Raw genomic sequence first — 18,375 nt, 5'->3', positions numbered from 1 at the left:
TTAGGCGTGTTTTTACATGTGGGTAGGTATACCTATTTACATTGTATCTATCAAAACTAAAAGATATTTCAAGCTCGCAGCAATCTACGCGTATTTTGTGTTAATTTACACAGATTTGCGTTTACTACTTAATATTTATTACCAATAACATCGTAAATCCAGCAATAGGATTCCAAAAGGTCGATTTTCAATTTCAACTGTTGCAATATGTATAATGGAAGTCATTTTAAAATCTGCAATGGTCATGTTGACCAATATTTTTTCATGTTTAGGAATAGAAAAAAAGCTAGCAACTAGTTAGCCTGAGCTGATACTAAAATCATCCTGCTTTTGTACTGTCTCTGCGGGGACGACCAAACTAGATTCCCACTGGCATGCATATTTTTGGACCACTGTACACCCAACAACACTCGAAAAAAGAGAAAACTAAACGGGCTCCGGGTTGCCCAACGGATATCTTCGTGAGCCTGATGATGGCGGGTTGACCTCAGCGAATTGTAACGAAATATATAAAACAAATTGTACCTTCTGTGTACCTCTCCCTAAAACGGCATATTTAACAAAAACGGTCCTAAAAAAAAACTAGCTGTATCTCTTCCCGAAATAAGTTACGTCCAGTATTAGGTCCACCAGAAGTATTGAATTTCGTTTCTGGAACAATATAATTACTTACATTTTGCGTGAAATAATGCAAGAGTTCATAGCTCCACCCGCCAACCTGACGTCAGGTATACCCCGATATACTGCAGGTACAATATAACTGCATACTTTTAGTGTGCGATATAATGCAAGATTTCATCCTGACGTTAGAATGGCGGGTGGACATTTTTTTAATAAATATCTCGTTATAGGGAGAGGTACACTGGATTCTATTAAAGGTACACAGAAGGTACTTGGTTGAAATTCGCTTAAGTCCACCCGCCATGCTGACGCTCACATATCTTCGACCGCCACCACCGATTTTCGACTCTGTCAACTTGTAGAGTTAAATTAAAATTGGCAAATTCTTCCGGTCGTCAGGAGGATAGGTAAGGACTTTGGTACGCATGCAGATTGTTGTATGGCCTGGTAAGTAAGAAATTAAAACAATACTGTGCTCTAGACAATTTTATCTATAATCAATATCTTAAAAATGGTTACTCTAACTTACATAATAACATCGCTTTGATGTAATAGTGCCATGCTTTCAGATGAGCTGTACTTGCACATGCATTATCAAAAAAATATATTGCAAAGAATTATAACACGTCTCTGAGCATGATACTTATATTGACAATGCCTATAAACTGCAAGTGCATCACGTGAATAATAACAAAACCTAGTATAATAGTGTGTAGAATACTAGTGCTGAATCGTTCGTTAGTTTTCCAGTACAACAGTAACGATAGTTAAAATGCTATTATGGCGTGTTGAAAGTAAATGAAATCAGAGTTGCAAACGCGGAATTGGCGCCGTCAGTAGTAGTAACATCTGAAATATTTTACGTATTCAAACGTGTACAAAACATTCGCGTATACATGAGCGAGAGTAGCGCTCACGGCTGCATTTGCGGTGTGCTTTAGCCTTTCGTTTTGCCTAGATATTCAAGCTTCCTCCGCTTTATTGCTCTTTAAAACTTTTATGTGTGGAAACTATATCACAACCTTATTTAAGTATTACAACATGATGGTAGTGATGTTCTACTTTAAATCGGCAAACATAATTTTTTCTACCACCAAGATTTGAATTAAATATAGTTTACTTGACTCGTTGACCCACGACGACCTCCTAAAATTATATCGAACTTTTTGTAGGACTCCATTGACTATTTTTGCTAAGGACAGAAATATAATATAATCCTACCTTTCTGTTTCAACGGAAACTATCCTTAAAAGGATAGACACAATCAAGCAATCTTCTTAGGAGCGCATTGCATCAGGCAATTTACAAAAAGATTTCTGTAGTAGCGTGGTAGTAGTAATAAAATAACTACTTAATATTTAATTTGTCGGATTGCGGCGATAATCTAAGTTCTATAGCGTTGTATCGGAATAATAACGCAGATTCTACACTTTAGACAAAATTGAACCAAACTGGAATTAGATCTAATCTGAAATTAAGCGTCAAATTTGAATAGACTAATCTTCTTTTAAAATATGGCCTCCATCAAATCTATGATTTTGCCAAGGTCAAGTGTCGTTGTTAACCTTTAATAATTGCTTTTAGTAAAGAGATAGCTGGACTTTACTAAAAGCCACGATGGATTGCCAGATGTTGATTAAAACATTTTTCATTAACTGCACACTTCCACGATAGTTCACTGCATAATAAGCTATAATGCTATCAATATTACAATTTAAACAATATTAATGAGCAAAACCAGAAAAAAAATTAGTCATCTTGAATCACAACGACAACCCCCTAGAATCTTGAAACAAGCAGTGGAATAAGTGGAATTAAGTAACTGTCAAAAGTAAAAAAATAATAATTGCGATTAGTCTGTCACAGAACTAATAATACATTTAGGTGAGCCCACAGATCTCTCACATTAATCTAATTCCAGTTCGATCGAATCGGTGCTTAACACATTTGGGCTCATGTCACGATCATAATTATTTACAAGGGTAAGAGAAACGTTACAACAATTTTCGACATTTTAATTAATTAAACGTAACTGCGTTTACCAAATCTGCATGATTTTGGATTAAGTAAGAAAGGAATGCCCAAGCACTATAACTTTAAAATTGTGCACGATTCAGATTTGGAAAGCGCAACCACAGCGATACATTATCTTGCTATATCCACAGCCAATTACAATTTGTCAAATGAAAATGTTCAGTGATTACGAGAGCATAATTAAAAATACTATGTCATATGAATTCAATAATTGAAAATCCACGTTTGGTTTGATAACACTGCCTCGTCATTTTGGAGACACGTCCAGTACCGGTGGCGGTAGATTTCGTGTTTATGTCCTACATAAACACGAAATTGCTACTCGACATTTCGTGTTCTATTGTTTCTCAGCAGACAAGGCAATTTTGATACCAGTCAGTCACTTACGTGGTAAAATGTCATTGAACGACTGTTACACAGATTGACTTGTTACCTGGGTCGTTCAAATTTACGGAATGACAAGGTGTATCATCAATTCATCAGGCTCCAACCAGAATGTGACTGGAGTTGACAGATTGCCATATCCTTACGACAAAATAAGTAAGGATTGACCTCCGTCCTATTCTAATCACCACTCGATAATAATAATAAACTTTACACTTTACCAGATAAACTGTTCTACAATTTATTTTGGCTCTGACCACTTTATTTAAAATTTGCAAATTAGAGCCGCTTTTTTTTATATACAAATTACATTTATTTACATTACATATAAGGTGTATTATTAAATTATTATTTAAAAATGACTACAATTAAAATTAACTGTAATATGTACATTAAAAGGCTAGCGAATATCCCAAATCAAAACATCAAAAAATTTAATTGAAATTATTTAACGCCATTTTTCTATTTTATTGCTAATATATATAATAACGTATTAATAAAAAAATAATCTTATTGTACTGAATAATAGTTAAGTTGGGCTAAGAGGCGCGTTCGAGAACAAGAAATTCCATATTACAGTAGACATCTACCTCGGAATGAAACGTGTACGTACTGGCAGTGTTTAGCGCACCTCTGCCACCCGCGCGTTCAAGTCACTTGCTTTATTGCTAACGAGAGGTAATTAATACTTACTGTTCGTATAGGATTAACATGTGATTCGTAAAACCTTGTGCTCGCTATCATTGTACCGATCATGACTCGGAAATACAATGGCATTGTTACATTTCCAAAAAATACTATGTAGGGTGGGGTATGAAAAATTAAAAAGATTATATGACTCAGAGCGTCTGGTCGCCGTGTAGCTCCACTTCCACAGCTGGTTGTGAGTTCTGCTGGTCGGCTTGCTGCGTCGCTTGCTCGAGCTCAGCCTGGTTTTGTTGTAATCTTGATGGAAGCGGCGTTGTTTGACCTGACAAGGAAACAAATCGTAAACTTATCCTCTCTCTAATGTTCTGTAGGTGGTCTGCCTAATGTACCATGTACATACATTGGCCTATAAAAATAACAACTACCTAACAAGTCTGTACCGTTGAAGCACCGGCGATGAACTCTTCACAGAGTAACAAGGCCACCTAATTTGAACCAAGGCGTTCATTGGTGTTATCCTTCTAATGACGATACATTAGATAAGTATAGTTACGGTATAGACGAGCTACCATCTGCATTGATTAGGTTATGCGCTGATGAACTGACTTTACCATATTTTATACTGATTAATCAGTCTTTTTTAGAAGGAATATTTCCCGACAGATTAAAAATTTCCGTCATAAAACCGATATATAAAAAAGACGGCAAATCAAACCCTAGTAACTATCGACCTATTTCTCTTTTGCCCGCGTCCTCAAAGGTGTTTGAAACGACAATGTCTAAACGTCTTTACTCATTCTGCGAAAAATACGATGTTTATGACGACTGTCAGAACGGCTTTCGTAAGAAAAGAACCGAGCCACTGTCCTTGCTACTTACAAATTTATACAGGAGGTGCTAAATACCCTAAATAACAAAAAACATGCAGTTGGAATCCTTCTAGACATGTCTAAAGCATACGACCGCGTACAATGTAACCTACTATTAGATAAATTATACGACATAGGAGTGAGAGGAATAACACATAAATGGTTTGCTTCCTACCTAACAAATCGTAAGCAATACGTTGAAGTCCAATACCACGATCATAACACGGGCTTAATAACAAATGTTAAATCAGACGAGCAAACCATCAACCACTACCACAGGGAAGTGTAATTAGCTGTTTGTTATTTATAATTTACATAAACGAACTCCCTAAAGTCATAGACAAATCATGCGTGTTGTTTGCGGATGACGTTTCAATCCTGACATCATGTTCAAATAACGACACTCTGGACACTGAATAAAGTAGTAAGTTGGCTCAATGACCAAAATCTGGAATTAAATCTAAACAAAACAAAAATCATGCAATTTAAACCAATACAAAAGCGCGCTTTAGAAATTGATTATTCGTTTAACGGTTACAAACTGGACTAGTAGATACCTTCACCCTACTAGGCTTTAATATTGACACGGGCATAAACTGGAAAACACATGTTCAGAAAATCAAGAATAAATAGCTCAAATTCATCTATGCCCTGCGAGAATTAAAAAAATCGACTAGTCTACACTCGGCAAAAATAGCCTATTATGCATATGCCTATTCTTGGCTGAAGTACGGTATCATCCTTTGGGGAAATAGCACATACGTAAACGATTTATTTTTGCTTCAGAAGAAATGCATACGCATCCTCGCAAATATATGGAGTCCAGAAAGCTGTAGACCACATTTCATGAAGTATGAAATTCTAACCCTAACCTCTATGTATATTTTCGAAATTTGTAAGTTCGTAAGAAAACATTCGGACCTATTTACAAAATTAGTAGACCAGCCCCGACGCTTCGAAACAAGGTTTAAACATAATTTAGCTTTGCCTTCAACCTCTAAACTCAAACTCCATAGTACAAGTCCAAACGTCATGGCAGTTAAAATATATAACCACCTTAAAAATGATATCAAGTCTCAAAAAAATTACAAACAATTTAATAAAATGTTGAGACTTTCTGATAAATAAATGTTACTACAACTTACAGGACTTTTTTGATGATGATGTTACAGACACCTTCTAAGCAATTATAATTAACTATAATGAAAATAATGACATTTATTTACAAACTTACCTAAATTTATAACCAAAAACTAAATCTGTATTATGAATATTGTACATTAATTAATTTATTTGTTTGACATTTATTAGTGATCTCATGTGTAATATAAGAATTGCTTCATGACTTTCTTAAATAAGTTGATAATTTTGCTAATAATATGATAATATGTTATGAGTAAAATATTATGTGCTGTGCCCTTGCAGGGTCCATGTGAGAGATTGTACCATGGTTGCAATAAAGAATGATTATGATTCATTGAACAAAGTAACGGGACAGCATTGAGATACCTATTGATAGTGACATTACTAAAAAAACACTTACCATACTTATCGTGGATTCCTCTATGTCTCTTCAACGCGAATCGGTCGGCAAACGCGGCGGTACAAATGTCGCACTTGAACGGTTTCTCGCCCGAGTGTACTTTAGCGTGATTCTTCAAGTGAGCGGCTTGACTGAACGCGGAGCCGCAGGTATCGCATCTGTAACAAGACTCGCCTTTAGTGCTCTGTGTATAAGGCGCAACATAAGTATAAGAAAGCATTTGAACATAGGTCACTAAAACACTTGATGGAGTATAAAAAACCGCTAACGTTCACACAAGTGCTTCCATAAAACTTATGTCTGCTGGTTACCACTTACCAATTAACGCATTCACTACCGGGCCACCAAAGTATGGACATGAACGCATATCGTCGCTATACTCACTCAAACTCGTGTCTGATATACGTATCTAATATATAGATACGAGGTTGAGTAAGTATAGCGACGATATTTGCGTTGCCGGCAGTGAATGCGTTAAGACCCTGGTTTTATAGGATATAAACAAACACATTTTGATAATTGGTGTAACAAGGAGTAAGGATATGGCGTTCCCGTATATCCGGCAGCAAGTAGCAACTGACTCACTTTAATTAAGCACAGACTGTGCTGAGTTGTATTGTAAGCTACATACTCGAATAACGTTCACGTGACACGTATACTCATGTAACAAATACTGTTTTAAATTAAAAATACCGCATTAAACTTTTAAAACTTTGCTGAATAAATGTTGAAGCTCGATTTGTGTTAGGCGAGCCGTTGTGAGATAATTAAAGAGCATATGTGTCATAACTTTGACATCATATTATAGACCGTGGCATATGTTCCCTGCAGTTGATATTCGTTTTAGCAATGCCATCCGGTAACACCGTATTGGTATGGAAAGTTACTGCCAAACAAAAGCATTTTTGTAATTGTATGCTGTGTTGTAACTTAACTGTGAATGTGTGAGTTTGGCGACAATGGTTTTCAAACTAAAACGCTGTAATTTCATATCCACTAGTTTATTAATCGAACCCAAGGGCTGCACTCGACGGCAACGACCTCGCGCGTGTGGGTGGAGCTTATACCTCACACGGCACCACCCGCTGCAAAACATCGAGTGTGCAGAACTATGCGTTTGAAATAAAATTTCGCTTGCTTGCGCGCGCAACGCAGCACAGGTCCGTCTAGCAACACGACTTGCCCCGCACTGACTATACGGACGAGAAAGGGGTAATGGTAGGAACCTAGGCGGGATTTAGCCTTATTTTTTTAGGAAATGCATGCAAAGGTATAGTTTCATGAATTTGCAAAAAGCAAGAATTCAAATCATTTTATAGTGTTTTGTGGGAAAGATTGTAATATTTATATATTTTCGATAAAAGCTGCAGTAGCAATAAGGATACAACTGAAAAAATAGGGGTAAGATTTTTTACTCACTTATTTAAATTAAAATAGATTTCCAGAAAAACATTATCATTGGTCATATCCAGGGGTCGGACAAAAAGTGCGCATGACGTCAAATCACTTATAGGATGATTTCAAATACATAGTATTTTTGATTTTCATAAACAATTATCACTTATCATTTATCAACCTCTTTATTAAACGATATCGCCACTTGAAATGAGTAAGTACGTTTTTGACTGACACATTGTCAATCAGATGAACAATAAATTGACTTCGTTACTGTTTAGCTATTGTATCTTCACGATTATATTTAGCTAAAATTTATATTTACTAATGTATAAGAAAACGCTCTAAAATGTCATGTCATCTTTACTCGAATATTGTGGCAATTTTCCGTTTTTGGAGGTACGTGACAAACACGTATACTGCTAATCTTACCTACTGTTCCCACTTTTGACTATTAAACCTATTTATCTGAGGATCCCACAGACTTGTTCTAACTAATTTCAAATAATTATACCTTATGGTAACAAGTTTCGTGAAATTTATTTTATTCACTACATCACCCTACCACCTGTATTATTAATTCCATGGATTTATTTACGTTTATTTTGTTACTTCATTAATACTACTTTGTTACTACATGTCACACGGAAGTTTAAATACAAACTCAAACATCATCCTGTGTGCAAGATTACGTCATTTTTACGTCATCCGCACTTTTTGTCCGACCCCTGGTCATATCTTATAGATTGTTATTTTTTTTTCTGCTCAGAAAGTGTCATATTTAATATAAAAATGGTTCAGAGTAACTTAGTTTTACTTTTGCGGGAGGAGGAACCTTAATGGGCCATCTATAGCATATATTAAGTGTTTGTTACATCAGATTTACTACTGTTAAGCCTGTCACAGACAGAGCGATAATATACCAAAAAATATCTTATAGCAAGGTATCTTACGATATCTTATGGCAAGGCATCTTAAGATACCTTGTGATATATAGCTTGGTATATTACGATATATTTTAGTATATTTCATCTCTCTCACAATGTAGGTGCTAGACAGACAGTGATATAGCGGTTAGCTATACTATATCTGTGGGTATCTTACAGTATATTAAAATATCGCTCCGTCTGTGATGGGCTTTAAACTGAGGCAGTCGGAAAAAATATTTTTGGTTAGCTCCGGACTGGTTAAAACCTTGGCTGCTGAAGCTGACTTGTATTATGTTAAGTAAAAATGTAATATTTAAACTAGTTTCAGCCCCATTACCGAGCTACCTCGTGGGAAATCACCGAGCAGATCTTTACCAGCCGCCAGGGTGAAGTGGTAGACATATAACAATGTCGTAAAACAATAATGAATAAGACAATATGCTTCATAGTTTTAAGAGATAAATAAGCTTAGAGTGTTTATTCCATACATAGATATAAACCTATTTATAAGTTTTATGAATAAGTTTATGAAAAGATTCGAGCATAATAAGTGTTAAGTTTTAAACAAGTTTAAATTTTATTAATCATAAGTTTAACCATACGTCCTAAACAACTAAATATTATTAATTAAGCAAATCCATGTAAGAAGGGAGCACTGATCAGTCTAAGCTTATTTATTTCTTTATGTTCATAGTGAGGAGTCTTTGGGAGATGGTCAATGTGTCTTACAGTCATGTCTGGAAATATCGATACAGACAAAGTGCCTAAAAATATGTATATACTACCTTAATATGTATGTATGTATATACTTTATTGTACATAGAAATAAAAACACGAAAAACACAGTTACAGAGTAAATTAAATACAACAAAGGCGAACTTATCCCTGTATGGGATCTCTTCCAGTTAACCTTTGAGGAAATGAGTAAAACAGAAGTAACGGTGAATGAATGACAAACACAAACAAAAGTGTACAATCACTGAAATTAATGAAATGCACGTTTTGAATACACATTGATACAAATATACATAGATAGAAAAATAACCATAAAATAATGCATACATATATATATATATATAAATAAAATTAAATAAATATTCAATATATAATATAAATAAATATTAATTCGAACCAGAAAAGTAAAGGAAATTAAAAAAGTTGAAGTACTCAATGGAACTAGGAAGTCGTAACCAAAGTATCGGAAAGCCACAATTTTTTAAGCTTCTCCTTGAGTGATGCTACAGATTGGGATTGCCTCACGGACACCGGAATCTCGTTCCATAACTTGACGGCAGTAAAGGATTTCTTGTATGTGCGCGTCGTATTGGAAGGAATCGCGAGTAAAAGATTGGTGCTTGATCGAAGGCGATGACCACTACCAGCCGCTAAATAACTAAACCTTTCGGAAACCTTTTTTTTTTTAATATATGGGCAATAAGGTCGTGTATACTATTTTTGGCACTTTGTCCGTATCGATATTTTCAGACGTGACTGTTGAATAAACGGGTTGGTAAGCATCGTTAAGTACTCACTTGTACGGCTTCTCCCCGGTGTGGATCCGCCGGTGGTTCCACAGCGTGGCGTGCCTCGCGAAGCCCTTGTCGCACACCTGCACAATAGAGATTACAATAAGATCAAGAGTGTACACTCGATGCTGACGCCAACCGCCATTGGTTGAAAGTAATTTTCTATTTAATTAAATTCAAGGTTCCTGCAACGTTCATTTAAATGTAACTTAATTTAATTTTTTTGTTTCTTTTAACCGTTGTTTTGTTATTGTTACTTAGCAAAGCAGTAAGGAAGAGCGGAGTCTCTTGGCACGCGTATCTTGTATACTTAAAAAGAGACGCTAACGTGCATATTGTTAAGCTATGTAGTTAATGATTTTTTTTATGTATGACGGGCGGGGTTAGCAACGAGCGCGCGTGCCGCGGCCTCGGATAAGATACTTCGTAATTTTTACTTTTGTTTAGAACTTTGGATATGAATACCAGGGCTCGTAACCAACATGGCAATCGCAAATCGACAAAAGAATATTGAAAATAATGTTTTGGCATGCCACATGTGAACACGATCACGAAGTCACGAGATCGTTTCCATATATATTTTTGCGGAAACTTTCAATAACGAGTTTTCCCCAAACTATGACTTTATCGCCTTCATTTGTAAAAGGTGAAAAATGACACATAACATGATACAAAATTAATGTAATATTTTTTTCCTACTCCTCTACTGTTATCTGTCATTTATGCATTCATTAACACGAATATAAGAACATACATAAAAGATTTCAAGAAAAGTCTATATTGTCTATTCCTCATAAAAGCTCTTGTGCTTTTATAAGCTATAACGTTACTGCGATTAATGGCTACCAACCTAACAAAACCAAAACGAATACAGTTTTAAACTAAGTGCATTGCTGCCAACTTACAAAATATTCATTTGGTTGCATAGTAAAAATAATTACTTCATAAGTCAGAAACACGCATGTGACACCCGTAATATAGCAACACCCATAGACTACGAAGACCGCTTAGCATTGCTTGTTAGTCTCCGTAGGCTACGGTGGCCAAAATTGAGAAAAATCTGTCCAAAAAATTAATTTAGCAAGTAGCAAGTACCAGGGCCTCATGAGATACGAGGAGGTGTCGCCGACCGGCCGGCCGCGGCCCGGGGCGGGCTGGGCGCGTAACAAGGTATGCTCGCGCGTCTTGGCTATATACTTTTGCTGTAATTTGTTTACCTAAATTAAGATTTATTTTTGTTGACTCGTAGGAAAAATATTGTATGCAACGTTGTATAAGTAGGTCGAAAAATTCTCGTGGCGTATTCCTTTACAATATTCGCCTACGCCTTCGGCTCCGGCTCACATTGTAACTCACGCCACTCGCCTTTTTTGACCCTTCTTATACAACTGTTGCATAAAATACTATAACCAAAATATATTCCTTGCTTACTTTTACATCTTGCTAGTTTTTGTAGCATCTTCGGGCTTTCAATGTTTCATCAGATACAAAATGATGACAGGGTATTTTTAAATGTAATCAAGTCAGCGTATCTTGTTGATAAACTGAATTCAGAAATTTTCACCTTAGTCACAAAAAACAATTTCATACCAGGAATGTTATCCACACAAAAACCGTACATCTATTGGGGAGTCACTTTACTAATTTGGGGAGTCAGTGTGTTACATTTTTCTCAGTATTTTAGTAGATGCATTCGTACCTCGCAAACATATGGTTTTTCTCCAGAATGCGTCCTCTCGTGGTTTTTCAGATGTGGCGACTGTGAGAACTGCATACCACACGTGTTACACCTGTACAAATATGCGGCGTAAATGTGTCAATAAAAATTAACTTCTCGAGTCACGCGGACGCGATGTCGCAGGAAAGTTTTATTTTATTGGTATTCAGGATAAGTTGCCTTTAAGACAGGGCATAAAACTTTCCTTAAGTCCTTTGACGACCGGTTTGGCCTAGTGGGTAGTGACCCTGCCTACGAAGCTGATGGTCCCGGGTTCAAATCCTGGTAAGGGCATTTATTCGTGTGATGAGCATGGATATTTGTTCCTGAGTCATGGGTGTTTTCTATGTATTTAAGTATTTATAAATATTTATATAATATATATATATATATATATCGTTGTCTAAGTACCCTCAACACAAGCCTTATCGAGCTTACTGTGGGACTTAGTCAATGTGTGTGTCTTTAGAAAAAAAGGTAAACAATCTTGACATGTCTTTTTATTGAAAACGCTTTATAAAAATCAGTAACTATTACGTATGAAAGAAAAATAATGTACATGATCGTGTATGATTTACAATTGTTACATATTTGCCGTGACTTATTTTTCAAAAGTGTTTTTCAATAAAAAGACGCTTACCTTCTTTCTAATGGTAAAAAAAAACGGACTATAATAACGGCCACCTACATTGTAGATGTAACTAACATAAAATAATGTCAGGATATCTTTACATTTACATAAATCGTATACAAATAAAACAAAAACCAATTTACCTATAGGGTTTTTCTCCCGTATGAATTCGGGAGTGATTCTTGAGATACACGGCTTTCGCAAAAGCAATGCCACATATTCCACATTTAAAGTTTTTCTCTCCAGAGTGCAGCTTTTTGTGCGACCACAGCGAGGAGTATCTAGAGAAGGAGCCGCCGCAGATATTGCAGTGGAAGGGCTTGTCGGTGTTGGACTGATTCAGCTTGTTCTTGTTGCCGCCTACGAATATGATGCCCGAGCCGTTGCAGTTCTGGCACTTTGTCACGGAAGCGAGGTTTCTCTTTTTCACTGGGTGATGGCCGGGCACTGTAATAATAACGGAACAGTCAACGTTTTTGTTTATTTCATATACTAAAAAATTCCAAGATAAGTGATTGCGGTGAACTACTTGAACTTTTCGTCTCACATTATTTATAAGGTCCGACCGAGAACGCTTTTTCTGTCTCTGCCGAGAACGAGATTCAATGGGATTCTCGGCCGAGACCGAGAATTTATAAAATAGAAGAAAAAAACACGATTTTTGCAATCAAAATGTTTTAATAGTCGGAATTCGACGATCTATCAGAAAAAGTTATCATGATCAATTCGTAGCGCTATTAAATAGTATTTTTAGGGTTCCGTAGCCAAAATGGCAAAAACCCTTATAGTTTCGCCATTGCCATCCGTCTGTGTCTGTCCGTATGTCACAACAATTTTTCTCAAAAAACTATACGATATATGGAACGAAGGTGTATTATGTCGCATCTTAGTAAGGTAAATAATGAAGCTGTAATAAATATTTTTTCAGAAAAAATATTTTGAACATCTTATTAAAACGAAGCAAGTGCCAGAATATTCGCTATTTTGATTGTCTGGCTTTTTGTGTTGTATGAAGGTACGGAACTCTCCATTATGCGTTGCCCGATACGCACTTGGCCGGTTTTCTAGTACGGATGTGCACAAAAAGAGGTACAATAACAATAATCAAAATTATAAAGTTATATATTGTAACCCAAAAAACTTAATTTTTCTGCGTTATGGTCCGTTAAATTGTGAAAATGCTCGTCGTTTAACTGGTCAGTTAGTGGCTTGCTACTAAGCTAAGCCACATTAAATGAAAATCAACCTATGTCTCAACAACCACACCGCGAGTTTCGTCAAAATTGCAAAGAAGCATCCGCAAAGTTAGCATAAAATTATGTTCAATATTCCACAACAGTAATCCGCCACAGGTATTGCTTTGTACTTACCTACTGCTTTACCTTTTCCCGTAAATAAAAATATATTAAGTATCAAAATATCCAGTGTCATCTTACACCCACATCAAGTTAATTTAAGTCACATCTCAATAACGATATAAACTCAATTAATTGTTCCGCAATAACAACAACCACAAAACGAAAAGAACCAAAGAACAAGTCATTACTGGCAACTGAACCTATCCGTATTTTATTTCATAGTTAAGTACCTGGGCGACCGAGCTTTGCTCGGTTATAATATAACTATTTATTGTAATATGGTGGTGTATAGGTAATAATCTTAACTACATTTTTTTACTAAATTAAACTTCTCTAAAACAATAAAAATTAAAAAATTATATATAAACTTGAACATATAAAAAAAAAAAAACAAAAGTTAATCAACGGGCGAGATTCGAACCCGCAACACTCGTTTCTAGCCGTCCGCGTCTTAACCCGCTGGACCAGATGGACAGTGGCTAGCAACACGAAATTAGCGACCATATTCTGCGTCGAAAGAAAAACGCATGAAAACTCGAAAACACGCGTTTTCCCAAACATAAGACTAATTTAGATCGATTGTATACCCCCAAAAACCCCCATATACCAAATTTCAGCGAAATCGTTAGAGCCGTTTCCGAGATCACAGAAATATACAAGAATTGCTCGTTTAAAGGTATAAGATAGATTATTAATTTAATAATTACTGCATTAAAATGAGTAGTGAATGGAATAATAATTCTGGTTGAGTCATGACAAGTATCGCTGTATGCACTAAAGAAATTTTCACCAAACCAACTGGTAAAGACCAGACCCTCTTGATTGTTCAAAAACGAATGAGAAAGTTGCATTTTATCCACATATGGGGCAAAGTAATCAGATGCAAATTTTGAGTTGTTTCCTTATGTTAGCAGGTAGAATTGACTTTTAAATGATAATTTTGAATGATAAAATTTTTATTACGTTCATTTGGATTGCTATTTTTGGTGTTTCATAGTTAGTATTTTCCTAGCATATTGGTGTGGTGAAAAATTGTATGTTTCACTTGGAGGCAAAGTTGCCCCCTTGTAAAACAAATGATTATTATAACGGCATGTAACCATACAAGTGGCTTACAAGGCTTTTGCTGCTGGGACTGCTGCTGCGGCTGCGCCGTGGCGAGGGGATCAGAGGTGGGCTGCACCCCGCTCACGCCGCCGACTTCAAACTTCACGTTGTCTTCTGACGTCACGAATATTTGGGTGGCGTTCACTGTGCAACACAAAAGTATGACATTAGACTTGTCGTCCGCATCGCATTTTTTTTCTAATCAGAAACAACTAGTCTATTTTTATAATAAGACTCATGTAATTTTTTTTTTATACTACGTCAGTGACAAACAAGCATACGGCCCGCCTGATGGTAAGCAGTCTCCGTAGCCTATGTACGCCAGCAACTCCAGAGGAGTTTCATGCGCGTTGCCGACCCTAAACCCGCCCCCCCTCGTTGAGCTCTGGCAACCTTACTCACCGGCAGGAACACATCACTATGAGTAGGGTCTAGTGTTATTTGGCTGCTGTTTTCTGTAAGGTGGAGGTACTTCCCCAGTTGGACTGTGCTCTAGATCTGGAATGACATCTGCTGCGCTGTGCCCTACCACACAAAGCAAGATGACATTCACAATGCCCATACCTCTCTTTTGGACGTAGTTTAAGGACGTACCCGGGTCATTTTTAATATCCAATAAAAACAGAAAGTAATATGGACATACTTTGATTGTTTCTCTGTTGTTCAACAGAATCTTGTGCAATGCAGTTTTCACAACGAATGAGCTTAGGTCCCTTCCTCTTAGGGTTACTGGTGATGGGCCCTCCACATGTGATGCATTTCTGAACTTTGTCAACCAGTATGGGTTTGGCTGAAAAACAAAAAGCAACAATGAATTATGAGGAAATCATATTTGTTATTTAAATATATATAACACTGTAAGGAATGATAAGTGTACATAATGGTAGAGCAAATTAGTGATTTATTTTATCATAAAAGTTATAATCTTGACTCTTGTATTGTTATTTTTAAACACTTGATCGTCTCTAGCCTGCTCTAAACGTCTTCTACTGTCTTTTTTTCTATCCTGGTACCAAGAAAGAAAAATAAGACACAAAATGGTAACATTATAACAAATTAACTTACTATCTTGCAATTGAACATGGTGCTGTTGCTGTTCAGATGTGTCAGAAGATAAAATTTGTATGTGAGGAGGCATGGCAACCTCATTGCCGCCGCCAACACCTGTGGCTACAACTGTGATGTTGCCTTCTGCAATAAAAAATTAAAATATATTTATCAAAGACAAAATCCAATAAAACACTGTGTGCGGCAACACACAATAATTAAGTAGCTCACGATTTTATATTCAATAGATAAATAGCTCCATAAATATATAATTTACCTGAATCCTGGGCATGTATCCTTTTGTGTGCATTGAGTAGTGTAAGGTGGCCAAACATAAGCCCACACACATCGCATTTGAAACTTATATTAGATATGGTATTCTGTATTCCATTTGGAGCAATCTGCATCTGGTTGACCAGAGCATAGTTGTATGAGAAAGGTTGTGCAATATAGCATGTTTTATCATCACTGGTGGTGAGCTGGGCGATGTTCACGGCTCCGGATACTCCACCGGAAGTGCTGGTTGCTCCTGATCCAATCTTACCAATCATGTTCACGTTTGATGTGGTGTAACAGAATGTGGGAAATTCCTGGGAATACACAATTAAACATATTTAGTAGTGCCCCCGATCCTGATTGTTAGCTTTTTGTGAAGAAAGCTTTGGTTGATATTGAAGCATTACATATATCTGCCACCTTAGCTTGCAGTCTGTGATAACAGTAATTTGTCAGGCTCTACCTTAATGTTTCATGTTAGATTAATCAAGCCCATTTTTATATCTATGTATGAAAAAATTTACAATTATAAAGTAATTTAGTACAAAATTAACCATTGCATAATAAATATTTTATATTCTTCATGCATGTTTGACTTTATTGCTATGCAAACCTAAGTATCAAGTTTGCCATTATTAGCATACAAGCATAGCATCTTTATGTCTGCATAGCAATATTGTAATAATCAAATCAATGTGTGCACATAAGTATACCCCACACAGAATCATAAACTTGAACTAGCTATCAAAGACCAATTTCTAACAACAATATTGTTTGTATTATTCGGTGGCATGTGTGGGGGTGGATTTTCTATACATATATATGCAGCCTTCTGGCATATTTACTAAATATTTTCGTGGTCAACAACTAACTCATTTGTGCCGAGATAATAGGATTTTTGTATTCATGCAAGTTAATTACCAAGATATATGACAGTAATAATATTAAACAGCCCTAAATTCTCCAAAGACCTGCAGAAACTTAAGGATGGATTTACCTATGCACATCCACCTGAACAAACTTGCCAATTATAAACGGGACAGGAGTGATTAAGCAATATAATTTAAAACCTAAAATGAATATTGTCACTGTAACAAAATAATAAATCGCAGAGCCAAATAAGAAACATAATAAATGCAATTACTTTTGAAGAATGTATGATTATTTAAACAAAATGCATAAGCAGGGTCCTATCATATATTGCAATTGACACTACAATAAGGTTTCTAAAATTAGTGTTGTTAGTTATACATAGCTTATGTTGTCTCACTAAAATTGTTCAAGTTCTCCTAATACATTAAAAAGTTAAATGTAGATGGATCTTAACCATGCCCAAATATTTTATCAACAATAATAAGATTACCAGCTCAGTCTCATATAATAGTAACATAATGGAACATAATGAAGTGTGTAGGTTTTGTTGTAAACATGAGATCAACTTTAAAACCATTTACAGTTAGCATATAACAAGTTCGAAATAGCGCGTTGTTGTGACCGAAGCGAGGGAGGAGAGCCTGACAGCATACATGTCTCCACGGCAGTGCCGCACAAGGCGAGGACACAAAGCATTATACCTGCGGCTGAGACTGTTGCGTTTGTTGTGCGGTCTTCTGCTGAGTATTCTCTATATTCTTGCCTTGCGTCTTCTGGTCTTGGTACTGCAGCGTTGGGACTGAGCCGGTTTGCACGGCATTCGTCGTGAACATTGCGCCGTACTAACTATTTACTTACATTACTAATCATCACTCATACCTTTTATTCCCCGTACTGTAGATATAATAACATACATTAAGCCACAAATACGGTTACGCTAGGTTCAACTTAAAAGCGCGGCTAATTGTATGAAATGCGGTTACACGAAAGAGAGACTTCAAAACACAAAGTGCGAAGGTAACGGGAAATATTTCTTATCAGTCTACTCTGCTCGTAAAAAGATCAGATGCTATGAAAGCAGAGTCTCAGTGCGTAGTCAATATGAAAGAAAAGGATGACGGACTATCTACGGGCTTCAGTACAAGTAAACGGACGCCATTGTATATTCGACGAGAGACGCCGCGCTATGACCGTGTCGCCATGTACACAGAAATGACTATGCTAATATAGTTATAAAAGATCAGAAATAAAGCTTACCTTCTCTCCAATTTGATTATTTTCTTAGACAATTCATCTAAACTTCAAAATAATTATCTATCTCACTTTAAAATCACACAATCCTCCATCTCACAAAAGAAACGAAATGGCGATACAAAAATAAAATGGCCGACAACAAGCTGACAACTAGACGCGTCCA

At 36.3% G+C, this 18,375-nt stretch overlaps 1 protein-coding gene across 3 annotated transcripts; it reads right to left on the bottom strand.

Moving 5' to 3' along the window:
• Nucleotides 1-1,094: 1,094 nt before the first annotated feature.
• Nucleotides 1,095-18,375, bottom strand: LOC133523392 (zinc finger protein 665-like). 3 transcript variants are annotated; one of them, XM_061858938.1, is made up of 11 exons: nt 18,216-18,368; nt 17,660-17,852; nt 16,087-16,399; nt 15,828-15,953; nt 15,406-15,552; nt 14,772-14,906; nt 12,441-12,744; nt 11,649-11,739; nt 9,956-10,032; nt 6,100-6,257; nt 1,095-4,009 (listed from the first exon to the last, which is right to left on the bottom strand). In XM_061858938.1, the coding sequence occupies exons 2-11, from the start codon at nt 17,789-17,791 to the stop codon at nt 3,879-3,881; spliced, it is 1,614 nt and encodes a 537-aa protein (XP_061714922.1). In that variant the 5' UTR covers nt 17,792-17,852; nt 18,216-18,368; the 3' UTR covers nt 1,095-3,878. The 3 variants fall into 3 exon arrangements, with proteins under 3 accessions (XP_061714922.1, XP_061714940.1, XP_061714930.1); XM_061858956.1 differs by having other exon boundaries at nt 17,838-17,852; nt 18,216-18,367; XM_061858946.1 differs by lacking the exon at nt 17,660-17,852 and having other exon boundaries at nt 18,216-18,375.

Source organism: Cydia pomonella, chromosome 1, assembly GCF_033807575.1.
Source record: "Cydia pomonella isolate Wapato2018A chromosome 1, ilCydPomo1, whole genome shotgun sequence".
Classification (NCBI taxonomy): domain Eukaryota; kingdom Metazoa; phylum Arthropoda; class Insecta; order Lepidoptera; family Tortricidae; genus Cydia; species Cydia pomonella.
The sequence above is the reverse complement of the archived record's forward strand: the minus strand, read 5'-3'. Positions and strand labels throughout refer to the sequence as shown.